At 47.2% G+C, this 26,836-nt stretch overlaps 2 protein-coding genes across 3 annotated transcripts; both read right to left on the bottom strand.

Moving 5' to 3' along the window:
• Positions 1-26: 26 nt before the first annotated feature.
• Positions 27-7,716, bottom strand: GDI1 (GDP dissociation inhibitor 1). Of its 2 annotated transcripts, XM_020975613.2 has the most exons (12): positions 7,571-7,716; positions 6,095-6,202; positions 5,845-5,944; positions 5,595-5,729; positions 4,204-4,402; positions 3,915-4,046; positions 3,108-3,207; positions 2,242-2,413; positions 1,627-1,771; positions 1,474-1,528; positions 1,157-1,318; positions 27-407 (listed from the first exon to the last, which is right to left on the bottom strand). In XM_020975613.2, the coding sequence occupies exons 1-11, from the start codon at positions 7,613-7,615 to the stop codon at positions 1,166-1,168; spliced, it is 1,344 nt and encodes a 447-aa protein (XP_020831272.1). In that variant the 5' UTR covers positions 7,616-7,716; the 3' UTR covers positions 27-407; positions 1,157-1,165. The 2 variants fall into 2 exon arrangements, with proteins under 2 accessions (XP_020831272.1, XP_020831271.1); XM_020975612.2 differs by having other exon boundaries at positions 27-1,318.
• A 2,263-nt stretch (positions 7,717-9,979) lies between these two features.
• ATP6AP1 (ATPase H+ transporting accessory protein 1) lies at positions 9,980-25,824 on the bottom strand. Its single transcript, XM_020975633.2, has 10 exons — positions 25,603-25,824; positions 25,117-25,243; positions 23,024-23,098; positions 22,398-22,591; positions 21,337-21,377; positions 20,652-20,737; positions 19,641-19,888; positions 12,403-12,450; positions 12,093-12,324; positions 9,980-10,775 (listed from the first exon to the last, which is right to left on the bottom strand). The coding sequence occupies exons 1-10, from the start codon at positions 25,767-25,769 to the stop codon at positions 10,566-10,568; spliced, it is 1,428 nt and encodes a 475-aa protein (XP_020831292.1). The 5' UTR covers positions 25,770-25,824; the 3' UTR covers positions 9,980-10,565.
• Between the last annotated feature and the right edge of the window lie 1,012 nt (positions 25,825-26,836).

A 26,836-nucleotide genomic window follows, 5' to 3' on the forward strand; every position in this document is an offset into this window, starting at 1 on the left:
CCTCCAGTAATGACCAGAGACCAAGGGACTTTTAAACAGGCTTTATTGGGGACTTGTTTCTCCTGTCCGATACACAGAAAGCGGGAGTCACACACAGTCACTTGTCGACATTTGGTCCCGCCCCCCACTTTCCGTGGGGGGGGTGGGAAGAGGGTTAGGGGTGGAGGGCAGGCCATTGCAGGGGTTTGGTCCCTTTCCCCACCTCCTTGTGTAAACTTTCCCTCTGAAATTTCTCCGAAGTCTGGTCTGTCTGCTCCCCCGTCATGTGGCCATTGCACTGGGGAAAGGGACTAGGAAAGGAAGGGGCTCCCTCTCCCCACAAATAAGGGGAAGATTAATACAGCATCGACAGTACCGGGGCAGGGGTGGGGGCATGAAATTAGTTTTCTTCTTCCTTCTCCTGCACCCTAGGGAAAGGGGAATGGGAAGGGAGGCATTCACTATGTAAAGATACATTAATAAGTTAAAATAAATTAAGGGAAAAAGGGCTGGTAATACAATTCAATGCAGCAGCAGCAGCTTTGTGTCCCATACCCGTACCCCCACCCCCACCCCCCTCGAATTCCAGCCCAGCAGAGAGTCAAGACAAAGGATAAGTGATTAGGCTGTTAGAGGCAGCGAGTATATGCATGTTCATGAGAACTGAAGCACAGGGACAGACAGGGTAGTCGACACCTGAGACATGGGAGGGAAAAGTCTGCTTCCATTTTTCATTTTCAGGCTCCCCTTCCTCCCCCCCCCCCCAAAATAAAGCACCATAGAGGCAAGGAGTTTGGGAAAGGGAAAAAAAGGACTGTAAGGACGAGCAGGGCACAGAAATGATAATGTTATATGTGTTGGAGGGCAAGGGGGAGGGAGATTGGTAACAAATATTGGAGAAAATGGGAGAACTCCCACCCTCCATGAAGTCTAGACTCCCTAGGGTAGGGGGCAGGGAGAAGAAAGGTACCCCATGGAATGAATGAAAAGGGTTCCTAACAGGAAGGTGCAGAGGAGGGAATAAGAGGGCAGGCAGGGGCACATCACTGACTTAGGTGTCCCATCCAAACCTTCCCCTTGAGCCCCAAGTAGAAATAAAAATAGGAAGGGAGAGAAGAAAACTTGGTGCTAAGGGAGGCAGGAGAAGGTGGTGAGGGCCTAACGGGAAGGGGATTACTTCCTGCCATCACTGCTCATCTTCTCCAAAGACGTCATTCTGTTTGCGCTTCATGTTTTCAAAGTCAAAGTCTGTCCCAGCCATGCGCTTGTAAATATCTTTGATGTCATTGCAGGTTGTCTCAAAGTGAGTGGTGGCATCATAAGAACAGGAACAGAATACCTAGAGGTAGCCATACTCAGAAGATAAGAGGAGCCCTATCACTGCCACACCACACCCTCCCACCTTGCCTCTGGTCTGGGTCAGGACTAATCCCAGCCTCCCTAAGGGGGAAAATCAACCTGGACAAGTGGCATGCAACAATGGTAGGTGGTTACCTGGCTCTCCAGTCCATTGTCAGTTGGTTCATACAAGTCACTGATGGCCACAAACCTAAGAAGCAGAGGAGGGAGTTCACCCAAGTTGCCCTCTACTCCCCAGCCACCAATACATTCCCTCCTAGAACTCTTCACATCCTCCCAGCCTCTCACTTTTGGTCAATGGGCTCCAACAGCTCCAGCGCTGGCTCAATCTCCTTCTCAGGTTCTGCTGTTTCCACTGTGGTGCTGACAATAGCAATGTACTTTCCCTGGGCAGCCACATTATGGGCATAGGAGATCATGCACACATAGATGTCTTAGAGAAGAAAAGTGAGTTAATGGGAATTGACCTCTCACTCTCCATCTATAGCTACTGCTAATTTTACAGCTCTGTTCCATATAAATTTCCGTATGGATATGATAGGGTAGAAAATTGGCTAAGAGGGGGCTAAGTCATGGATAACCCAGAAAACAACAAGATTCTGTAAAGCATCTTGGCCTGGAATAATCAGTGCATATTGAAACATGTTCCCTGGCAGCCATAGTTACAGGTGTTGGAATCCAACCAGTCCATTTGTATTCAATAGATAACCAAGAGTTCATTGTCCCTGTCTATTGGATGTGTGTTACCTCCCATGAATCTGGTAAGCCACAGTATCTCCCCCATGAGGCAGGTGAAGAAAATCAGATGATTGGGGGGGGGGATCAGATACAAAGAAACTACAAGTGATCCAGCTACAAGGAAACAGCCGCAAATGCCCACTCACTTACACCAGCACTGCCCACCTGATTTCCTGTTGACCTGATTTTGAGGAATGATGATTTGGCAGGAGTTGGCATCGTTGGTGTTCTTGATGGGGTGGCTGAGGATACAGATGACTCGGATGACTTGGCCAGCCTTTCGAACCCGATCAGGGATGTAACTGGGGTCACAGATCAGCTGCTTGCAACGGGCCACCTGGGGGAGAGGGAGACAGCAGCACCCTGACCTACTGAGCTAGGCCTCCACAAATAGGTAGGGATCTTCACTAAGTTTTTCCCATACTCAAATAGGTCTCTCCCATTGGACAAGGACTTGAGAATGGCCAGATATAAGGGGCTAAGTAACCTCATTAAACCCTAGAAGAAGCAAACCTATGCTTTTGGCCTCAATAGCCAACTCTAACCTCAACCAATTAAGAAAACTAATTGTTGACAAGAGAAACAATGAACCCCTTGGACTGAAATTCACACGAAGGCGGACATCATCCGTTCTCTAGTCTCAGTAACCAATTCTCAACATTTTTGCAGCTGGAGGATTAGAAACTCCATGTGGGTAGGTAGCTTGGCATCCTGGCTTATTCTTATTGGCTGCTTCGATTCAAAGCCCAGGCTCCCAACGTGGCTCTACCTTATCTCTCTCCCCAACACTTAGAACCTAGAACTGGTACTGTCATGAAAACCAAAGTACCTAGAACCCTGCTATCCCAAGGGGAAAAAAATGGAACCAGCTTTGGACTGAAGACTAAATGAAGCTAAATGTACCAGCCATCATTTCAAACTTGTCAAAACCACCTGTGGCCCTTTGACAGTGATGGGGGAGGGGCAGGAGGGGGAAGAGAAGGGAAAGAATGGGAGGAAAAAGAGATCTCCAGAAGAATGGTGCAGCTTACCTCCCCCTCTGACTTCACCCCTACCACCTTTCCATTCTCCATAATGATGTCATCCACAGGTTTGTTCAGCATGTATGTCCCACCATAGATAGCACTCAATCTGGGGTAGGGAGGAAGTACAATTGTGAGAGCGAGAGCCCCTCTGTCCCCAGGACTGAGTTGTCAGACTGTCAGACTAAGAGTGTGACTTTGGCTTAATCACACCCCCACTCTAGTGCTTAGTTTCCCCAACTAACAGGGAAAATCAATAATACTCATTCTGTTCAGTTTAGTTTTTTTTTTTACAGGGCTTTATATATATATTTTTTGCATTTTTTTTTAAGGCAATTGGGGTTAAGTGACTTGCCCACGTTCACACAGCTAGTAAGTGTCAAGTGTTTGGTCTGAGGCCGATTTGAACTCAAGTCCTCCTGACTTTGGGGCTGGTGCTCTATCCACTGCAGCGCCACCTAGCTGCTCCTCAGGGCTATATTTTCATGAGGCTATGTTAACTTCTCTCTCACTCATCCATATGAACAAAATTCCAAACTGGAAACCTTGGAATGTGGACAGCCTGCACAGCAGTACTAAAGCAAGGCTTTGGGTATTGAGAACAGAGCCAAGAGGTAGCAATGAAAGATCACCCTAGGCTCAGGGCTGGTAACCTCCTTGGCTGGGTAATCACTATACTGCCAAACCTTGCTAAGCCTCAGTTTTCCCCAGCTGGAAAATGCTAACAATAAAAAGAGCAAAAGCAAAACTGGAGAATAATTTCCTTCACATACTTATTGTGCTCCCACCTCTGCTTGCATTCCCCTCACCCCTCACCTTGCAAATCCCTGGGGTAGCTCTCCCAGGCCATAGAGAGGGTACAGGTATGGGCTCTTCCCATACCGGGCCAGAGACTCGCTGTAGAGTTTGATGCGGTTAATGGTCTCAAGGCAGGGCTGGTCCAAGTAGCTAAAAGGAAAGAAGAGAAAGAGGAAGTTAGTTCAAAAAACAAAAACATTGTGGGACTGTGCTAGAACACAGCCAGTTAAAGAAGGGGGCCCTTAAGCTAGTACAGTTCAAGGTTAAGCAAGGGGCCAGAAGGGGAAATGGAGGAATGTCTTCTTACTCATCAGTTCGGTAGAGTGCCAGAGCATGGCCAGTGAAGTCAATAACATCTTGGCCCAAGTCAAACTTCTTATACACATCTCGCATGGTTGTGGTCTGAGGGTCAACACCCTCAAAGCTCTTGGGGTCATTCTCGTCAAAGTTTGCCACAAACACCAGGAACTTTCTAAATCGGCGTTTCTCGAACATGCCCATCAGGTCTAAGGGAGAAAGGAGTTTCTTTACCAACCCACCCCCCTCCCCCACAGTGAGAAGGGGGCAGAAACTATGAAAGAACTAGAGATAAAAAAGAACACTACTAGAAAGCAGGAGACTCCAGATCTATCCTTGTTCTGCTAGTCAATATGTGATTTCCAGCCAGGCCTTAGTTTCCTAATTTATAAATCCTACCCTTCCCCACTACCATGGGAGATAGTCTACTTAACACTGGAGACCTGGCTGAGGATTAGAGGGTACTTTAAACACACCTCGAATTTCTATGACAAACTGGCTCCCAGGACTCTACTGAGTTCCTGCCTTGACCCTTATGTGCAGGGTTAGGGACCTGTATTGATAATCAAATCAACTCTAACCCTAACCCTTACACCCTACCCTTTCTTCATAACCTCTGGAACCTTCATCCTGATGTTAACAAATTACCCTTCACATTAGACTTGTGTCCTCCTGTCATAAATTACTTTGTCATTTCTGTTTCTGTCTAGGGCATCACTATCCTTTCAGTCTTCAAAGACACTATTATTCCCAACTCTTCACTCCCCCCATCACCCCACAAAGCCAATCACAGGCCTAATCTTGCTGTTTCTAGCTCTACAACATTTCTCATGTACAGGCCCTCATCACCTCCTAATCAGTTTCTCGGCCAAAATTATCTCAATTAAGCAAGGTCTGACCATATTATTCCCCTACTCAAACTACAATGGCTGCCCATTGCCTCTAGAATAAAAGTTTGGTTTTCAAGTCCTACTTGGCCTAGCCCCAGCTTACCTTATCAATCAACTAACAATGCTGAGAACTCCAAACTAGTCTCCTCACTGGCATATCTTCTATCCCTGTGACTTTACACATGCGTGAAACCTTTCCTGATGTTCCCCTAAATTAGCGGCCAGCCTTCCTCCCTAAATTTCCTTGTATGTATTCTGCATACATTTCATGCTTCTGATATTGCTGGCTTAACCCCTCTGGAAAGCATCCACATCTAAACCTGGGTTCTGTCAATGGGTAAGCTCTGCCTACTCCACCTATGACTCCCTAATATACCCCAGGCTTTTCCCCAGTGTCCTGGACAAGTCACTTCCTCCATCTTTATCATGAAACCAGTCAACCTTAGAGCTCTCAGGGGGTATGACAGGATCTCCCCTGATAACTGGGATGAAAAACGCTGGAGACACTCACTGGAGGCCAAGGCCTCAGTCTCAGTAGATGGCACCTTGTAGATCTTGCCCCCCTTGTAGACAAAGCTGCCTTCCACCACTTTAAAGTCTAGGTATCGAGTCACTTCTGTGTACAGCAACATCTTCACCAACTGGCCTGTGATAGTATGGGGAGAGGAAGAGAGACATCTCCATATGTATAGCCCTTTCCCCAAATTCACCCACCTCCTCCTACCTATATTGCCTACCACCAGCTATATCCTGCCACTCACCATTGGCCATGAGGAATTTGGGGATCAAGTCAACGTTCCAGTCTCGGCCCCTTCCCAAGCTTTCGGGAGGTCCTTCAGGCAGGTCAAACCGTTTGAACAACTATAAGCAAAGAGAGACAGAGAAGAGGAAAAGGGAGGATTCATTCAATGTCAGCCTCACCTCCAGAACCCTCCGTAGAGCTGATCAGGTCATGGAAGTCAGACTATAAAGGACAATGGAGTCTGGGTAAAATGGAGCAGGTCATCTCACCTCTTCCAGGGGTGTGATAGAGGAACTTTCACCCCCATAGTAAGGATTCCGATCCATGTGCAACACCTTCTTCCCATTCACAGACATGATGCCAGAGAGAATACATTCCTGGAGGGAGAGACCAGCAAGGAAAGGGTTTTGAAAAAGAATGTGAACTTACCCTCTTCCAAGATCAGCATGGAAATCTCAGCACGTCTATTCCTTTACCTTAATACCGAAGGGGGGGAGGGGCAGAAGAGAGCCCCTCCCCTTCCCCCAACCAGACACACAAAAGGTTGGAGAGGTAGGTTTCCATCCCTCCGTTAATCTCTTCATGGCGCAGTTTTTAGGGGAAAGCCATTTCGGTTCCAAGATGAAGGCAAGCAGTGCAGAAACAACTCCCCCCTTTCCTGACCCTGACATCCCATTCCAGGAAGCAGTAAGAATGTCGACAAACACAGCTACACAGATCACAGGTGCAATTGGAAGCAGAGAAAGACCATATTACAATGGCCCTACCCTGGGCCTCCTTTTCCTAGTCTTAAGATCAGTGAATATTTATGTGGTAGGGGCATCGCAACCCTGCCCATGTCCTCAGGCCACCATCTTGTAGGTGACTAGCTCTAGAGCTGGGAGGTACTAATTTTACAGATGAGGAAACTAATGAATCCAATAGAGAGTAAAAGGACTAACTGGGGTCGCACAGCTATTACATGTCTGATGCTCTGAACCTACGTCTAGCATTTAACCATTACAGGGGTAATGAACACTGTGCTGGTCCTGTCTCATACCCCGCCTCCCCCCCCTCCCGAGGAAGGGAAAGTGGGTAGGATTATTTCTGTCCCCTACTCTGCAGTAGGATACTTGGGGGTAGAAGCCTCCAACCTCTACGGTCAGAGGGTTTGATATCCTTATCATCTTGGGGAACAGAGTTGTGGTGATCGGATACATACAGATACGCTGTGGTCCTGTGGGTAGCCAACACTCCAAGAAAATGGGGGGAGGGGAGAGGGCTGAGGTAGGGACTATCTGTAAACCTCAGGGTTGGAGTGAAATAAGGTAGCCCTGATTTGGGGGATACAGAAAGAAGACTCGAGAGAGAATGAGAGGAAGGCATACAGGGATCACAGGACACTGAGACTACACATATAGGGGAAGAAAGGTCATCATGGGGATGGGTTGGAAGGGTGTGGGAGAGGAGGCTGCACTTTCGGGGGGCTGGCCTTGTGGTGGGGAGAGAAAGAGCCTAATCTTTTGGGGGGAGGTCAGCCTTTGCGCCGGGGGGGGGGGAAGGGAACCTAGGCTTTGGGTGGGGGAGGGGGAGAGGAGGGGAAGGCTCTCTTTTTTTGGGGGGAAGAAAGGAGGGGTCTTTGAGCTTGAGGGGAGGCGGGGGCGGGTGCTGCATTCCCATCGGGGCTCCTCTTCAGCTGCGGCGCCGCGTCCCAGTCCCAGTCCTGCTTCCGAGATCCCAGTGTCTTACCCCCATCCCCGACTCACCGTAAGGCCAGTGCCCAGCACGATCACATCGTACTCCTCATCCATGGCTGCACTGGGCTGGGCTTGGCTGGTTTTTGCTTTCCGGCTTCGCCGACGATCCCACCGCTGCTACCTCTGCCGCTGAAATGGACCAAAGATGGCGGGCTGAGCACCACCTTTCCACTAGCTCCCTCCGCTGTACCAAAGAGTCCCGACTCTTCCGCTCTCCCGACGCCGCCCTGTCACCCCGCGGACCACGCCTGACTACGACACGGCCGGCCGGCTTCCAGAATGCTTGGGCCAGGGGCTACGAGGGGCCTGGTCTCACTATGGGAATTCTTTCATTTCTGGGGAGGGGGAGGGGAGGAAGGAGAGGCTCGGAGGCCCGTGAAGAGACCAAGAGAGGGATCCATCCGCGCCTCTTCCCGCATCTTTTTCCCGCATCTTCCTACCCACGGAGATGCTGGGGGTGGGGCTGTTCTCAGGAGGGAGAACCTAAGGGGAGGAACTGCCCTGAGGGGAGTGAGGATTGGGGGGGGGCGCTTCGGGAGAAGAGATCTCCCCCCCAGAAGGCTGTCAAGAGTAGGGTCAACGAAAACGCCCTTGTCCCCATCACCGCTAGCAAATGGTGGGGGGGGGGTTCCCTCTTTCCCTGGGGGGCGCAGGTGCTAGGGAGGGGGAGGGAGGATGCTCCAAGCCTGGGTGGGGCATGTTCACAGAATCCTCAGCCCTCTGCATAAGAGAGGTTACAGCCGCTATGTTCAGCACTCCGCACCCTCCCATGACTCAGCTTTGTCTTTTCCCATCCCGTCTCCCCAAATCCCTAAGGGGCAAATCTAGTCTAGGCCTGGGCTGCAGACCAACCAGCCAAAGGTAGCTTTGGTGGGCCAAGAAAGACCCTTCCCTCCCCTGTGCCTAGGTTTCCTCCTTCCAGCTTCCCTAACAACCCCAACCATCATGCCCAATTTACCCCACCAATGAACTATTTGCTCTGCCTCTCTTTCCAGGACTGGGAAGCTACAGCTATCCACTCATTCTATTCCAATAATTCTTTCAGCCCACAGGTTTTCCATCTTTGTGTCACAGACCCCTCCTCAGAATCATGTTTTTTAATGCACAAAATATTACAAAGGAAACCAATTATAGCTAATAAATGACTTTTTTTTTTGTCCCAGGCAATTTTAAAGGATTCCCTGAATTGTATCAACGACCCCAGGTTAAGAACTCTTGTTTTGGCTTCACTCCCATAACCCCTGGGCAACTAGGTGGTGCAGTGGATAGAGCACTGGGCTTGGAAACAGGAAATCTTCCAGAGTTAAAATCCAGCCCTGGGCAAGTCACTGTTTGCTTCAGTTCCTCATCTATAACATAAGCTGGAGAAGGAAATGGCAAACCACTTCAATATCTTTGCCAAGAAAACCCCAAATGGGGCCATGAAGAGTCAGACAGGACTGAACAACCACTAGTGAACTCCCCACCAATGCTTAGATCAAATGATCTCCGTCCTCTAGAAGCAAAGCCACATTTAATACAAATAGACAGCATGGTCATGGAGGCTTAGTTAAAACGTCATTTCAATTTCTTATCACATCCAACTTCAGCATCACCAAAAAACTAAAAGACAAAACAATAAGCAAACAAGACAATAAGCAAGTTTCAAGTCCACACCCCCTCCCCACCTTGAGTTCCTTTTCCAACCTCAGTACTTTGTTTTCATTTGTCCTTCATTCTCAAAGAGGACCATGACATCAGGAAGGTGATGCCATGACTTGCAAGTGAATTGGATTTAAGTAAGGGAGGGCTGTGCAAAATCAACAGCCTCAAACTCTTCTTCAGAGCCGTCTGGGTCCAGAGGCAAGATAAAGATCAGGAGGACTGGGGATGGCCCCAGATGCAGAGGAAAACCTTGGCCTTTGTAAGCAAAGGTCTATCCCGGCTTGAAGTTTGACTGAGGCAACGCCCATTCAGTGATTAAGACTAGGTAATAAATGAGGCAAAAAGTGGCCTGTTTTACCTAGTCGGAACAAAAACAAAATCAATCTTGGGAGGGGAAGGCCCTCAGGGTTTCTGGCCAAAACAGAAACAACTGCCATACTCACTGAGCCATTAGAGCCCCAAACAATGACCAAGTGAGGCTTGGGCTGGGATCTATCACTGGCCAATCAAAAGTGATTTGGGTTTAAGGCATGGTCCATAAAAAAATCTAGCCCACAAACCTAAAGATATCTTGCTAGTTCTCAGTAATTAAAATTTATATTCCTTTGGGTAGAGTATCTGCAGATAAGGGTATGATACCCTATGTGGATAGAGGGAAAGGAGGGAGAACAACCCATAACCCACTGGTGAACTCCCCACCAATGCCTAGGCCCAAATGATCTCTGTCCTCTTGAAGCAAAACCACACTTAATACAAATAGACAGCACTGCCATGGAGGTTTAGTTAAAATTTTATTTCAATTTCTTATCACATCCAACTTCAGCATCACCAAAAAACTAAAAGACAAAACAATAAGCAAACAAGACCAACAAGCAAGTTTCAAGTCCACACTCCCTCCCCACCTAGAGTTCCCTTCCAACCACAGGACATTTTGACTAATCCCCAGAATACATCTCACACAATGAAGCAGCTAGACCTGAGGGCAGGGATTTAGGGAGAATAAATAAGGGTAGGCAGCAAGCAGCCAGGAAAACAAGTGGCCTCAGATAATCCTTCACTCTTAGTGTGCTGCCTCAAGGTATCTCAGAGGCTGAGCTAAAAGCTAGCCTCCAACGTTTTCACTGCAGGTATTTATCAGAGGCAGACACTGCTTTTTGTCATGGTGGAAAGGGTAGGGGAAGGGTAACAACAGACTCTGGAATCACTGGGGGTAGGAGCAAGAGGAAATAGGTATAGGGAGGCTTAGCTGCCGAGGAAGCACAAATGAGTAGTAGCTTGGCAGCCCTTCCACGGGGAGGAGGCAAAGTCAATATATGACTCCACCTCCAACCCTTCTGGCCTCCCCACATGACTGAGGGGGTCACTCCATGAGGGGCACAGAGAGAGTGCTCCCCTTGTGGTCATCAAAGCGATCCATGGTCTTGAGGTTGAGGATCATGTGTAGCCCATAGGTGAAGATGAAAAGCATGAAGAGAGAGGAGACCAGGCCCATCCAGATGCCAGGGGAGAAGAAGCTGGCACAGTCACTGGCATAGGAGAAGTTTCCACCAGACAAGTTAAAGGCCTGAATCTTGAAGAGAAGAAAGAAAATTAAAACAAGAAACCAAACCATTGGGCATGGCCCAGGTCCATGGAATCTAAAAAGAACTGGGGGGGGGGGGAATTCCCCCTCTCCCCTCCCACCCACCAGAGCTCTAGCCTTTACATTTGTCACCAACATGGTGGGGATGGGAGGAAAGTGGATGGACCCGAGGACTGGAGAGGTTTTTTTATCCCTGAGTATCTTAACCAGGCTATTTATGATTGTTTCCAGTTTATGTAAAAGATGATGTGCAGTCAGGAAGAAGGGTATGAATACTCCTTGCTCTCACATCCAAATTCTGTGCCACTGTGGCCATCATTTACCAATCTCTCTCCTTTGAGGTTCTCCATGAAGATAAGCCACCCTACTCCATACCTCCCTTTTCTTTCCCAAGGAGTTCAGCCTTCCTCTCCACCCCAACCTCTGACCTTATACAGCTTATGGTCTTCACACAACTTCCATCTCCCATGATAATACTCGTACTCCATACACCCACACACCCAAACACCCCCACACCCATCCACCCACACACACACTCTCTTATCTCTCTCTCACCCTTGATATCATTCTTAAACATTCTACTTATATGATTTAGGACTCAAATTCCTCTTGGCCTTCCTCTTCTTGTACCTTACACCCCTTCCCTTTATCTGTGCTTCATCTTCAACTCAATTTCCAGTCATTCCACTCCTCCCTGCTTTCTCACTGCATCACCACCTACCTCTGCTCTGGTCTCACTTTTCCTCCCTCATTTATTCAGTTTAACTTTGGGTTCCTCTCTGCACTCAAATCTCTTGCCCCTTCCTTGTCCTATTCATGGCTTTCCAAATTCCAACCTTAGATTAATCCCACCCTTCCACCCCACCCCCCATCTGTTCTCTCTAATCCTAACAGTGCAGAGCTTACTTCAGTTTGATGTTCTCAAATTTCAACTGAGCTTTCACTACCAAAGAGCAATCCTTTTATTCTTCCTCAACTGACTCACTTCCACCACTCTTCCCACCTTCCATCCCTTAACATAGGACCTTGTGCATCATTTTAAAGAGAAAACTGATGCCATCCATTGCTAGCTTCCTTACACTCCTTAATTCTACACTCAAATCCCCTCATCATCCTCCCCAACTTCCCTCCCCTTGCCCCAGTGTGTGATGAAAAGGTGGCCATTCTCACCTTGGGCCCCTGATCCCTTCCCCTTTGGGGACTTTCCTCTTTAACTGGGAGTGTTTGCAATTCCTCCTTCACCAGAATGTAGCATACTCCCAGTCCCCTGGTTGGGCTGCACTATCTGTGCTCCTTTCACCCTACCTGGAAATTCTGGAAAGTCACGTGCCAGGTAGAGGAACCAGGCGAAGACACTAGGAGACCTTCCTTTGAACGTTCAGTGCTAACATACTGGCAGTGGAAGGAATAGATACTAGGTGCTGTAACATGTGAAGAATTGAAGACAACAACTGAGTTGTTGGTGTGAATCTCTAGTCGATCCATGGTGAACCAGCTTCGGGCAGAAACAGGGTAGAAATGACTGCTCAGGATAAACCTGGGAGAGAAAGTCAGATGATCAGTGGAGACTGTCCACAGCTTTCTTTCCCCCACCACCTCCGCCCTGAGCACTTACTTGATAGTCAGGAATGGGCCAAAGAGGTTGTCATATGTCAGCACAAGCCTGGGAAACAGAGGAAAGGAAGGGCTGGTCAACTTTACCATCCTTGGGTGTCAGAGAACATCTCTAGCACACAGACTATTCCCAAAGTGATGCCACTGAGACTGAAGGTTTTGTATGGTTCTCAACTTCTAGGCAGGAATTCAGTCAAGCTCACTCATACAGCAAGTTGAGAATGGAGCTGGGGCTTGGACCCAGGCTTCAAAACTCCCAAGTAAGTCATAGTTCTAACTCCCACTAGCCCTACCATCTTGTTCAAAGAAAACTATGTGAAGATAGTGGTGAGTTAGGGCCTAGAGGAGGAGCCCACATGCCCTAGAGACACCCCAACAAAGTTCTAAAAAAGGGAATAATGAAAAAGAAAACAAACAAACAAAAAGCTATAAGCTCCCTCCATCCAGGGTAGATTGAAAGCAAAGCACGTAAGCAGCATGGACCAAGAGGAGGAGACAGAGCCAGGGCACCATCTGGGAAGCAAAGCATCAGGGTTGATCAAGCAGAAGTCCTGCTACCAGTATAAACATCATCCAGGTTGGGCCTGTCCAGTTCATAGCAAAGGAACAAAGACTACTCTGGGTTCAGAGAAGGAGCCAAGGCCCAAACCTAAGCTGTACCACCAAGAGACTGAAAAAAGCCAAGAATTTCAGAAGGTGGGCCCCATCTTAGCTGTCCTACCTAGGACAAAGTAGGGCCTGCTCACAATATCTAAGAGAACTGAAGGGGACAGAGTCTGACCGAACCACAAAAGCCCAACCCAGAAACTGAGGTAGAAGAATATCCCAAAAACACTGAAGAAGTACATACTGAGAGGTTTGCCAAGAAGTAAACCTACAAGAGTTAACTTCTAAAGTCCAAGTAGAGCCTCAGAAAAAAATGTCCTGGTCACAATAATAAGAGCACACATTTATATAGTACTTTAAGGTTGCAAAGTGCTTTACAAATATCTCATTGGGTGTTATAATTATCCCCACTTTACAGATGAGTAAATGGAGGCAGATGGAAGTGACTTGCCCTGGGCCACACAGCTAATAGGATGGGCATTTTTGAACTCGGGTCTTCTTGACTTTCAGTCCAAACCTGGCTGCCTAAGTAGTACTTATCTAAAACTCTACTTGAAGGAGAAAGGCTGGTAGAAGCCTTTCCAATGAGACCAAGGCTAAGCCACAGATGTCCATTAACACTACTATTATCTAATATAATAACAGGAAAATTATCTAGAACCATGAGACAAAAAAAGGAAGCTGAGGGATTAAGCACAGGCAAAGAGAAAACAAAATGATCACTTTCTGCAGATGATATGATAGAACACCCAAAAGTCAACTAAAAAGAAGCTAAAATAGTAACTTCAGCAAAGTTTAAGAATAGAAAATAAATCATCAGCATTTCTGTCAATTACCAACAAAATCCTGCAGGAAGAAAGAAAGAGAGAAATTCTATTCAAAATAACTATGGAATACAGAAAATATTTGAATCTGTCTACCAAGATCCACATAGGAATTATATGAATACAAATATTTACAGAAATAACAACAGACCCAACAATTGAAGAAAAATTCAGTGCCATGTATACCATCAAAAAGATTACTTTAAAAGAGCTAGAAAAACAACAAAAATTAATCTCTAGAGAAACAATGGAGAAAAGGGGGAAGGAAGCATCATATCTTAAACTATGCTACAAATCATCAATTATCAAATTAACTTGAACTCTAAGGTCAAGTATAATACACAGTGTATAGAAGCAAATGAACATATTAACAGTTTTGGATGTACCCAAAGGCTCCAAGGACTCATGATTCGATAAGACCTGCTGGGAAAACTAGTCAGCAATCTGGTAGAAATTAGGGTTAGAACAATGCCTCAATTCACATGAAGATAAGCTTCAAATGGATACACAAGAGACATAGAAGGTTATAACATAAAACTTGGAGGGACAAGAAAGCTACCTTTTGTAGATATTGACAGGGCAAGGCATCTGCTTTTATGACCAAACCAGGAGAGTTTAACAGGAGGAGTTTAACCACAGAGTTAAACTGGACAACCCTGATTACACAAAAAAGATTTTTCTGTGCAAAATTAATGCAGCAAAAATTAAAAGGCAAAGTTAACTAGGGAAAAAGTCTTTACAGCTCTTCTCTGATCGTTTTCACATCCAAATTCAAATTTGCAAGAATAAAAGCCACTCTCTGATAGATAATATGAACAATTTTCTTCAAACATTTTTTTCAATGAACAAGAGTTTATTTATTCTAATTCCCTCTCCCCCAGAAAAAAAAAAAGCCCAACCCTTGTAACAAATATGCACAGTTCACCAAAAAAATTCATATACTGTTCATATCCCTGAAGTCTCCATCTTCAGGAGGTAACATGCATCATCATTAGTTCCCTAGAATGCTGGTGGTCACTGCACTGATCAGAGTTCCTAAGGCTTTCAAGGCTGTTGGTCTTGACAATGTTGTCCTAAGGGCAAGTCATGCACGTAGTAGTGTCTTAAGTCTAACCCTTTCTCATCCATCCCATGAAGATAACAACCCAGGCACAATGACCTCACTGGGTTGTTTGTTTGAATCTCTGCATTAAAAGGGCTCTTTGTGGCCCCCGGGGCCAACCATCCATATCTGAGCAAGAAGCCACACTACAACACAGGTGAGAAATGGGCACAAGGCCTCTGCTTCCAGACCCCTTTAAGCTCTTCTTAGAGCCAACCAGCCTCCTCTGTGCAGCCCAAGTCACTCTTGGATGGTTAGTAACTGGCTGTCTTTACATCATTGAAAGAAACCTAAATTTGCCTCCCATCTCCCCATCGCTGCTGCTCCTCTGAGACCAAGCAGTAGAGGTCAAACCATCCTCCTCAATGTTAGTCTTCACATATTCTAAGACACTGGTCCTAGCCTCCCAAGTCCTTTCACTGCTGTCTTCTTTGGGCATATGAGGGTGGGCCGGGATGGTCACCAAACAGCAATGCCCTGCTTCTCTGAATGCAGTTTACGATTGTAACAGCTTTCCTTGCTGCTGCAGTCCACTGAGAGCTGTTAAACCCACCACAAAGGCCTCCCTCCCAATGTCCCAGTGAAAACCAAAACAAAATAATGACCTACAATGGCTCATAGCCAACATGGTTTCTTTACCAACACTCTGTATTTGTGTGCTGTGAAATGGTTAGAAGCCTCAGGAGGAAAAAGGAAATGAACTAGAAGATTAATGAAATTAAGGAAACCAAGTATTCCTGATGAAAAGAACAGTGCTGCAGAGAAATGTTGATGTTCAAAGCCAGGAATTAAAAGAAAACTCAAAAGGTTAAATAAATATATGAATGAACAAGGCAGCTGGGGGCACCACAGTGGACAGAGTGCCAGACCTAAATACAAGACCTGAGTTCAAATACATCCTCAGACACTGACTAGACGTGTGACTGTGGGCAAGTCACTTCACTGCTGTCTGCCTTAGTTTCCCCATCTGTAGAAATAGGGATAATAATAGCACCTCCCTCCCAGGGCTGTTGTGAAGATATTTGTAAAGTATTTGGTATGGCCCCTGACATGTAGTAAACACTATAGAAATGTTACTTATTATTGTTATTACATTCAAATATGAGGAGATGATACATGTGTCTCCTCTGAACCCTATCTATCATCATCAGGGGTTAGAGGAGGAGTCTAATTAGACAAAGCCTGGGAAACATTCTGTTAGGCCTTGATGAACTGAATGGAGGGGAAGAAGAATACACTGAAGAAGAGAGAAAAGGAAAGGAAGGTTAGGGGAAAAGATCTCACATAATCAGGGCATGCAAGGCAGAGGTTATGGGGAGAGGCTGACAGTTTAATCTCACTCCTCTGAACTGGTTAGAGACAGAATTGGGTACAGAAAGACGTTTTACTAACACGGAAAAGAGGAGGGGCAGGGGAAGAAGGGGATGAGAGAATTAGAGAGGGGACAGTTTAAGGGAGGGATTAGTCCCAAACAAAACAAACTGTATGGACTTTGGTAAATAATATGGTAAAGACAAATACCTTTGAAAGAATTAGGAATTCTAATCAGTGTAAAGCCCAATCAACCCTGATTCCAGAGGGCTCCTGATGAAACATGAGTCACCTCCTGATAAAGGTGAAGGACTCAGGGTACAGAATGAGACAAGGGTTTTGTTGGACAAATTGCCAATGCAGGAAATTTGTTTCCATGTTTGTAACCAGTTTTGTTTTTCTTTAGCTGTCAAGTTGGGGATGGGGAGTGGGGGAGGTAGAGGAGGTTGAAGTGGGAGGCTAAGAAAGTGGATTTTTGTTAAGTGAAAAAAATAGCATTAAAAAATGACTAGCAATCACTATGGGCCTGGCCAGCTTGACCTCAATTTGGAGAACTGTTTCCACATGAAAAGGTTGACCAAGAAAGGAGACAGTAGTAAACCCATGGCCTCAAAGGTCAAATGCCTAAAGTTTAGGTAACAGACACTAAGAATTAGAGATCCTACCACAAGGAGACAAATTTGACCCCATAGGTATGATGGAAATTTGGTGGGATGAAACCCATGTCTTGACCATTGCTCTGAATACCTTATTCAAAAGAAACAGAAGAGGGAAAAGAGGGGTTGGGGTTGGAGGGAGGATATTAAGAAGGAAATCCAGGAATCAGAGGAGAGGAAGAATGTTTGGTTAAAGTTCAAAGGAGGGAGAAAGAGTGATTTTTCTGGTTGGAATATAGTACTAACTCCTAGAACAAGAGAAAGAAAGAGAGAGAGACAAGCAGTTTGGAAAAGAGATCACAAGCCGAGCCCAGAGGCCCAACAGAACGGGGATGGAGGGCTCCCAGTTATCCAGTCATCTGCTGGAGCACGATCTCTGTCAAAGGCAGAGCAGTCCAAGATTTTCCTTAGCAGAAATTTCATCCTTCAAAAGGCAGAGAAACCAACAAGGGAAAACAAGGGATCTAATTCTATTTGCTGTGGGAAAAGTGATAAGAACCTGGGGGAACAGAGGAGGGGGCCTTCCACTCTACAGTTTATGATGGACATGGAAAAGGCAACTGTGTATGGTCTGCCATGTAACCTAAACTTCAGGAAAGCTTATTTCAATGTGGGTGTCAGCCCAGTAGGAATGGGAGAGGCTCAGGAAAAAAATTTTGAAGACAAAAAAGGGAAACAATTCCCAATGAAAAGGAAAAATGGCATTTGTCTGAAGAAACCGATATGGATGAACAGAGAACCCAACTTAGTTGGATTAAGTTAGAACTTAGTCTTCAGGTCGCAGGAGAAGAATAGAAAAGTCTGTCATGGTCCTGTAAAAACAGTGTCAGGAATGCTAAAGCTCAAGATGAATGGAAGCTGGTAGAAAAAAAAAGGACTTGTTTTAGTTACATTGGGAGAAAAGGGAAGACTGAAGAAGGGATAGAACCTTTGCATGGCATGGATGGGGTGCTGAATTCTTTTTTGTTTTCGCTGTAAAGGAGAATGACTTTACTCTGGAGGAGTAAACAGAACAAAAATGGCTCATAGAGCTGGCGCCCAAGGGAAGAGAGCATTTAATGGCCCCTAATGAATTCAAGTCACTTGCTCCATAGGTCTTTTAAAAAATTTTTTTATTTTTTTTTAATTTTTAGGCAATTGGGGTTAAGTGACTTGCCCAGGGTCACACAACTAGTAACTATCAAGTGTTTGGTGTGATGCCGGATTTGAATTCAGGTCCTCTTGACTCCAGGGCCAGTGCTCTCTCCACTGCACCACCTAGCTGCCCCTCTATAAGTCTTAAAAGAAATAAGTCTCATAGATAAATTCCAAACATAAGACAGAAGAAGCCTGGAGAGACAGCAGTTGTTCTGAATCTTTTTTGGGGGGGGCCGGGCAATTGGGGTTAAGTGACTCGCCCAAGGTCACACAGCTAGTAAGTGTCAAGTGTTTGGTCTGAGGCTGGATTTGAAGTCAGGTCCTCCTGACTTCAGGGCTGGTGCTCTCTCCACTGCACCACCTAGCGGTCCCCGACAGCAGTTGTTCTGAAAAAGACCTGGGGGCTTTAGCACACAGCAAGGTCATACATAACAAGCCAGCAGCACATGCTGTGGCAGCCCCAAAAGCAAATGAGATCCTTGGATGGCTGCATTGAGCCTAGGCTACCAGGAACAGGGAAGAGATAATCCCACCATGTGGGGTCCTTATTGGGCCTCATCTGGAATGCAGCGGTCAATTCCAGGCACCAGTGTTCTTTCTTAACCCAGATTGGCTGGAAAGAGGCCAGGAGGGCTACCAGTATATCACTTGAGTTGATGACATCTGAGGGTGGGTTGAAGGGCCCCAAACATGGTAAGCCTGGAGTAGAGAGGACTCAGGGGAGATATAAGCAGCACTCAAGTACCTGAAGGGTTGTTCTGTGAAGGAAGGACTAGATTTTTCTGCTAGGCCCTAGAAGGCAGAAGCAGGCCCAATGGGGGTAGAGGGGAGGGAAGAGAGGAAGAGAAGTTTCTAAGAGGTCAATTTAGGCTTGGTTTCAGGAAAAATTTCCCAACAGCTACTAAAAAGTAGAATGGCTTGCCTTGAGAAGTGCTACCTTCTCCTACTTAGAGGTCTTCAAGGGCCTAAATGCACATTGCAACACAGACTCCTTCCTGCATACAGTAGCCATCCCTTCCAACTCTCAGATCCTGGGATTTATTCCCTCTTCATTATCTTGTCTGGGAGACAGATATTCCCAGCTTACAACTAGGTGTCTCCACAAAGAGAGACTGGCCACTTCCTTACCTCACAGGTAACAAGCCCAGGGAGGCAGCAGCACATTACCCCAGAGGCAGGGCTTTCTCCTCACCTGTCCCAGAGCTATCTAGGTGTAATAGCTATAGACATAGAAACAGTGCCCCAAGAGACAGGAAAGTTCCCACTGACTGGGCCGCTACTCCCCTCACCCCCGCCCCTGGATCAATTTCTACTGTCAGTGAGCTTGTATTAAATATCTGTTCAGTTGGTTCAATGTCCCAGAAGGGACAGGTGAATTAACACCAGAGCCTGGCCTAGAACCTGGGTCTCTAACTTCCAACTCAACCTTCTTTACCCCTGCCTTCTACAGCTGCCCTCACCATTCTGGTACATATATTAACTTCCACTTGCCGGGGCTGCTTTACCCATGTTCAGTCACATCACAGGCCTCTTCTCACTTGCCTATGACACTGTCCCCACACCAGCTTCCCCCAGAGCTCTTTACCCTGACTAGCCCACTTACTGGGCAAAGGAGCTGTTCCAGCTGGAGCCAGTCAGGTTGAGTGTTGGGGCTCCAAAAGTGAGTGCAGTCAGGTCACGTGACTCCTTGTCATGGGCCACTGTGAAGTTCTGGGCCCAGAAGAGGATTCGAGGCTCTGTATCATTGTAGCTGACTGGAGGCAGGAAAGGCAGTAAGGGTGACAGAGGCTCATCCTCCGCAAGGAGGTGCCGCCCCAGACTCGCAGACACCAGTGACAAGTCCCGAACCACCTGCAAAAGATAGGCCTTATCTGGGAAAGCCAACAAAAGCCAACAGCAGGCACCTGATGATCCACTCATTCCACCCCAGAAGCTCACTTTACTATTGCAATGCCCATACCAAGTGCCTCCTCCTAACTGGTCCATTTTTGTGGCTAGCATCTCTGATCCCTCCTCTCTGGCCCCCATCAAATGCAGCTGACTCTACTCTTCCTAAACCCTTCTCCCATCTGTCATCTGTCCCCATTTTTCTACACCTTGAGATTGGGTCTAGGCCCTCTACAATGCCTGCAAATCGCCTCCCACTGCAAAAGCTTCCTCACTGGGGACAGGTAGGTGGCACAGTGGATAGAGTACTGGCCCTGGAGTCAGGAGGACCTGAGTTCAAATCTGACCTCAGACACATACCACTTACTAGCTGTGTGACCCTGGGCAAGTCACTTAACCCCAATGCCTAGCCAAAATAAAAATAAAACCTTCCAATGGCTCCCTACTGCTTATAGGATAAAGCCCTCTACAATCTAGTTCCAACCTGCCTGATTTTCCACTGCTCCTCTCTTTATACTTGAAGCTATAACCAAACTGGACTTATTCTTACATGCTCCTGACAAAATGAAATCCTGCAGTGCAGGTGCTCTAGTGTTAGACCTCTCCTAAAGGCCTACACTTCTCCACACACTGGGTGAGGTAGCCAATACATCATTCCAGCTTACTTAGACTTCTGGCCCAGCCTAACCCTTTTCCCATCTCTACCAAAGCTGGTATGGCAGCTTACCCGGGAAGGCCGAACGGCAGTCAGTATGGCTGTGTAGGGTACACCTTCTGACTTGAGTGTGCTCATCACTTGCCCAATAATCTCATCTTTTTGGGGGGGAGGGGGAGAGAGAAAAAGATGGTTACATCATGACAGTGGCTGTCCTCCTTACACTCTCTATCCCCTCAGACCTCCCAGGATCTTTAGTTCAGGGTTCTGAGGCACTTGCTGCTTGCTTAAGGGAGTGGATCATTTGCCAAGAGCCTTCTCCCACACTGACCAGATACCCATGTCAGAGAGACCTTTGGACTGCTGGGACAGCTTCGCCATGATTTAAGCCATTGGAATTATGTTGGAACACTTGGATGGGCATCTCACAGGCCCCTAGATTTTGAACTGAAGGGGCTTAAGAGGACATTTAGTCCAGCTCCCTCATTCTTCAGAGCAAACCTAGGCCTAGATAAGAGGAGTCATTTGCCTAAAGCCACAAAGGTGAGCAGAGCAGGGGTTCAAAGCCAAGCCTTCAAGATTACCAACCCAGCCCTCTTTCTACCAGCCCACATTTTCCATTTCCAAATGCCAGTACTCTGCCACTGGCAGGTAGCCTGCAGGAAGATAGTGGGTGGTTCAGACTGCTTGGGGAAGTTGGAAGAGCTCTACCAGGGGCTGTGTGGAGGGCTGGAAGGACTCTTCTATTTCAACTCACCGTTGCCTGTGAGTACTTCTTTGGGAGCCATCAAGCCAGAACTGTCAGAGACAAAAAATGAGACCTCCTTACTTGCCTGTCCCCACCCAGAGGAAGAATCTGAACTGAAATGAAGTCTGGAGAGAGTGAGAAAGCTGAGGGGCAGCTAGGTGGCACAGTGGATAGAGCACTGGCCCTGGATTCAGGAGGACCTGAGTTCAAATCCGGGCTTAGACACATAACACTTACTAGCTGTGTGACCCTGGGCAAGTTACTTAACCCCCATTGCCCAGCTAAAAAAAAAAAAAGAAGAAGTGAGAAAGCTGAAGGTTCCTGGGGCAAGAGAGCCTTTAGCTCTCAGCAACCAGAGACAAGAACATGGATAAACCCAGACACTTTGTGTGCTTCAGTCTTCCTTAAAGCCCACTAGCCTGGAATTCAAGGCCCTCTTTTCCACAAGCTGGCACAGTCTCCCTTTCCACCTTCATCATCCACTACTCCAACAGTGGCAAGGCCTTCACTGGTTCTATGCCAGGCTCAATCATATCTTTGCCTCTTGTTCTTCCCATATGGAAGACCCCATTTCTATCCCTAGAAATCCCTATCCACCTCACAAGGTTTCTTTGAGAAAAATTCTATGATCCCTAAAGCCCTACCTATAAAAATGTGAGTGAAAATATAAATTTCAACCATCTTTTGAAACATACTTTATTCTGAGGGATGACTGGGAAGAGAAGGCAAAGGGACATATATTCATAAAAGGATAAGGATATTCATAAGAAAGATTGATACAAGTCAGAGAATTTTTTCTTAAATCTACTTCAAGGTGAAACTCAATTCTTCGGTGAAGACCTGCTCATGACCCAGGGGAGAACAACTCCCTCCCAAGCACTGAATGGGCTCCAAACAGCCCACTTGTCACTGGGCCCAGACTGTCAAGAGCAGTTGTCTTGACCCCAGAGAACAGGAGCCTGTCTTCCACTTTCCTGGCAGAGTTTTCAGCAAAGGCCTTGCTTATAAAGACTGGCCTGGGCCCTGTGGATAGTCCCTCGTGTCCCCAGAAAGGCCAGGCTGGCCAGTACCTGGTAGTATATGGCAGTCTCAGGAGAAGCAGAGCAGGCAGGGTGTCATTGAGCTTCAGCTCCCTCAAGGTGGCCTGGTCTACATGGAGGGGACTAGCTCCCAGCTTCTCCTTCAGGTAAGAGGTCAAAGTACTGGCCGCATACCAGTCCACTGAAGGCAGGATCAAGGAAGAAGGAGCCAATTCCAGAGCACTCTGAGGATTGAAAAGTCAGGAAAGAAAGGGACATACAACTCCCTTTCCCTCCTAGGTCAGTCACATACTTCCTCAATATCTCTTTAAAACCCTATCTTTTCCTCCTTCTCCCACTCTCTCCTTACCACTTGACTTCTCCAGCAGCTCTCTGTGGATTTCAAAGCATTCTATAATCTCTTCCAGGACTTTCTAGCTTGGACCATTTCCTGCCCAGCTCCTAGAGCCCTGTAATCCAGGTCAAAAGGCCCCACCCCCATCCCCAACAACAGACTCAACATTCCCAAATCCTGCAGCCTTCCCTTTCCCCCAAATCCCAGTCAACTAGGAAGCCATGGTTCTGGGGAGTGTCCCTGGGGGCTGGAAGATAAAGAATAAGCCCTTGATATTATGTGAACAAGGGAACCTAAGCAGGGGGAAGGGGAGGTGCCTTACCTCCAGGTTAGAGAAAGCACTATCTTGCTTGTTGCCAAATACACCACCATATGCAGTGAAATCCTCAATGCTTAGCTAAAATAGAGGCAGAAAAAGAAGCACCTTCAGACTTGAAGACAAGGTGACATTCTCCCAGAGTGCAATGGGGAAGGGAACCTGAAGGGAGAACCTATCCAGTCTGCCATCTTCCCATGGGGGAAAGATGACAGCACCATTCACTGTTCTTGGTAGTCCTTCCTTCTAGTTTTCATTCCTTCCTCAAGACAGGATCAAGCGAAAGATCCCTGGGAAGTTCAGACAGTGATCTAGTCATTAGACCAGGAAGAAATTAGCAGCTAGTTAAGCTGTGGCAACCATAAAGCATCATCTAGCAGAGCATGTGACCAGGAAAGAGGAAGCTCGGGGTAGGGGAAAGAGGAAGAAAACAGAAGAATGGGGCCTGAACTATTCTGGAATTCCCCACTTTTGGGGAGGCATCTAAATGGCCCCGAGCTTGACCTGGAATGGAAAAATGATCTGAAGCCTACCTATCTCTGCTCCCTGGGAGCTCTGCTCTAGAGGTCTAAACATGCTAGGGCCCTATTCCAATTATCTAGCACTTGGAGACAAATGCAGACTATAAAGAAATGCTTCCTTTGAGAGTAGGGTAAAAAGCCCTCCCAGTAAAAAGGTCAAACAGGAGAGGGGGACAGTGTCACATTCACCTAATGCTAGGTACTGTACCAGGAACACAATTATATGTCAATCAAGTCTCACCCGCAAGGAATTCACATTCTATTTACTAGGGAAAGACAACCTGCTCCATAGAAGCAAATACAGGGTAACTGGATGGTGTTTGCAGTTGCCTCTAGATGTGCCCATCTTTTTTTTTTTTTGGCTAGGTGACTTGCCCAAGGTCACACAGCTAGTAAGTGTTATGCGTCTGAGGCCGGATTTGAACTCAGGTCCTCCCAAATCCAGGGTCAGTGCTCTATCCATTGCACCACCTAGCCGCCCCAAGATGTGCCCATCTTAACACTCCTCACAGCTTTTCATGACCTACCTCTAGCCTACTCTTCCAGGTTCATCACACATTTACTCTTCCCATCAAACATCATCCCATTCCACCCCCAATTACTGGAAGGGAGCTAGGAGTTTCCAACAGGCAAAGGTGAGGCTGGAGAACATTCCAGCCTTGGTAGACAACTTGTGCAAAGGAAGGTGTGGAATCAGGAGATGGAATATCACATGAGGGAAACAGTAAACCAGCTAGACTGAAACAGAGAATACAAGAAGGGGAATAATGTTTAATAAGCCTGCAAAGGCAGGCTGGAACCAGGCAGAGAATGCCTTTAAAAGCCAAGGCATTTTTAGAGGCAACAAAGGTACACGATCAGACCTGTGTTTTATGAACATCCATTCAATTTGGCAGCTGTGTGAAGGATGGCCTAGAGAAGGGAGAGTCAGCAGGCAGGATAAGGGTTCCAGGCATCAAACCCATCCAGTCCAGCCTACTCCAGTTTTTCCAGTCGAGCCCAGAGGTGACTTTCACCTGTGTTTGGTATACATACCCACCCATCTTCTCCATTCCCACAATGTAGCTGAGAACATTAACCCCACAGTGACCAGAGGTGACTTTCATCAGCTTGCCTGGTTTGTGTTTGATATACGAACCCACCCATTTTCCCCCTTCCCCAATCTAGATAAGAACATTAACAACAGATCTCTCCTGCTACCTCTAGATAGCTTTTATATACTTCTCATATACTACTTTTACAAGAGTTCTTTTTGTCCTTTGTCATCCTGTTCTTCCACACTCTCTCCCTCACTGGCTAACTTCTCAGGTGGGTGATAGGACCCCTTCTCTTTCTGCCTCACATCAGTGGTTAGGGAATAAGTCAGAACAAAGAATCCTCCCCCAGTCATAAGGATGAGTTTGGAGGCTACTGTGTGACACAAGGAGGTTGCTGTGGAAGGGGCAGGGCAGCATTTGAACACAAAATGCCTGAAATTCAAAGTTTCTGCCTCCTCAAAACTGCTGCAATCACCTGTCTAGCCTTCTTTCTCTCTACTCTTGGGAGTGGGGCAATAATAGGATAAAGGGTCTTGCTTACTTTTTCCTGCAGGAACAGCAACACGTTTCGGGGTCCCTTCTCCAGGGCAGGGTCTAGGTAGGAGGAAAGTTGGATATCCGTAGTGATGTGACCTTCGTTGGCATTTTCAAGTGGAGCCCACAAATCACTGCCACAAGTAAAAGAGGACAAACTGTCATCAGAGGTTGGGGAGAGGGCAGAGGCTTCGTGCCCCATGGCAGTAATTAGGAGTTGATAAGAGACCCCAATTTAAATAGAATCGAGAGTCCCTTTCCCTGCAAAGTGTGTTCCTGCCTTGGGAAGAGATCTGGACAACAAACAAGAACCTCGAACCCTATCCAAAGCCCCCCTCGGCTCCGGGGGCTGGTCTAGGAATCAAGGGAGGGTTAGGCCCCGGGCCCGGGCTTCCTTCTGCTTTCCAGGCTCCCCCAGGCCCCAGCCCCTTAACCTTGGCTCCCCCGACCCCGCCAGGCCCCGGCTTCCTTCCTCTTTCCCGGCCCCGCTCACCGAGAGCTCGACCAGAGCACCAGTGGCACTTGATGTTCCGCAGCCGCCGGCACGGCGTCTACTAGCAGCGCCAGTAGCACCAGCAGAAGCGACGGGGACGTCAGAGTCCAGGCCGCCGACTTGCCGGACATTCCTTCAGGCATAACAGCCAGAGTTACCGTCGCCATGACTGCACAGAACCTTCGCAGGTCAGAACCGCTCAGGTGACTTTTCTGCCGCCTGCCACTCTAGGCCAACCCCGCCCCTGCCATGCTCTCCCATTGGTCGGTTCCGCCCTCCTCCTCCTCTCCTCCTATGGACGCAGACCTTTCCTGACCTCCCCTCTCAATGACCCAGCGCTTCCCGTCAAGCTGCTCCTATTGGTTCAGTCCCACTCCGTGGCCCCGCCCCGCTTAGGGCCACTGTGCAGCAGCTGACGAGGAAGTACCCGCCTCTCCCAGAATCCCCCTTACCAACAACTCTTATCGGGTCTAGACCAGCAGGGGGAGCTCTTTAGCAGAGGTCTGAGAAAGGGAAACATGAAATGAAGACGGAATTTCAATGAATCACGTGCTCCTGCTGCGCTTTCCCAGTGTCTTTTGCTGGATCATCTTCCGGGTTACGCGTACTAACTGTGGGTGTCCCACACAGGTCTACTCGGAAACGTCTTCTTTTCTCTATCAATACAATTATAAGAGGTGTGTTATCGTGGTGTGCAGTTTGGCTCATGTGGGTTATGTGTGTGCACATGGTGCTGCCTGGCTGTGGCTCCCAGGAAAACAGGAATAGATATATGTCTAGCCTCTCCTCTCTCCCCTTCTCCTTTTTCCAAGGGAAACTTTGTTGCTCCGAAGGGAAGTAGGTTTGGGCAGGGGAGGGTGGAAGGAGAGACAGAGACAGAGACTCTTCCTTTAGCATCGTATCTACCTGCTCCTTTAAATATTGTTATTCTAAAGGAAATAATTTTTAAGTTCAAACTGCACTCCTAATCACTATCCCCTAATGGCGAAGCAGTGCTTCAGATGCAATTCCACAATGAATACATATATACATAGCAGATAATCTCATTTATCTAAGTAGATAGCAAACCAGAAATAAGAGAAAGTATGCTTGTGAGAATATATACGAGACAATACACAGTGAATGATCTCTCCCTTTGGGTGTGAGATAACTCAGCTCAACTGAGAGAGTCCCAAATCTCACCCAAGGGGAAATTCCCCAAAGCTTCCAGTGTAACAGGCTAGAGATAGTGACA

Source organism: Phascolarctos cinereus, unplaced genomic scaffold (assembly GCF_003287225.1).
Source record: "Phascolarctos cinereus isolate Bilbo 61053 unplaced genomic scaffold, phaCin_HiC Scaffold_8;HRSCAF=390, whole genome shotgun sequence".
Lineage (NCBI taxonomy): Eukaryota > Metazoa > Chordata > Mammalia > Diprotodontia > Phascolarctidae > Phascolarctos > Phascolarctos cinereus.

Excerpts from the sequence above, each read along its gene's own strand:
- GDI1 (XM_020975613.2), bottom strand. The coding sequence starts at position 7,615 with ATGGATGAGGAGTACGATGTGATCGTGCTGGGCACTGGCCTTACG. Across the intron at positions 5,945-6,094 it reads CTATCACACCCCTGGAAGAG|TTGTTCAAACGGTTTGACCT; the intron begins GTGAGATGACCT and ends CTTTGCTTATAG. Across the intron at positions 2,414-3,107 it reads GGGTGAAGTCAGAGGGGGAG|GTGGCCCGTTGCAAGCAGCT; the intron begins GTAAGCTGCACC and ends CCTCTCCCCCAG.
- ATP6AP1 (XM_020975633.2), bottom strand. The coding sequence starts at position 25,769 with ATGGCGACGGTAACTCTGGCTGTTATGCCTGAAGGAATGTCCGGCAAG. Across the intron at positions 12,451-19,640 it reads TGGAACAGCTCCTTTGCCCA|GCTTGTGCTGACATATGACA; the intron begins GTAAGTGGGCTA and ends TCTGTTTCCCAG. Across the intron at positions 12,325-12,402 it reads GGCCCATTCCTGACTATCAA|GTTTATCCTGAGCAGTCATT; the intron begins GTAAGTGCTCAG and ends TTTCTCTCCCAG.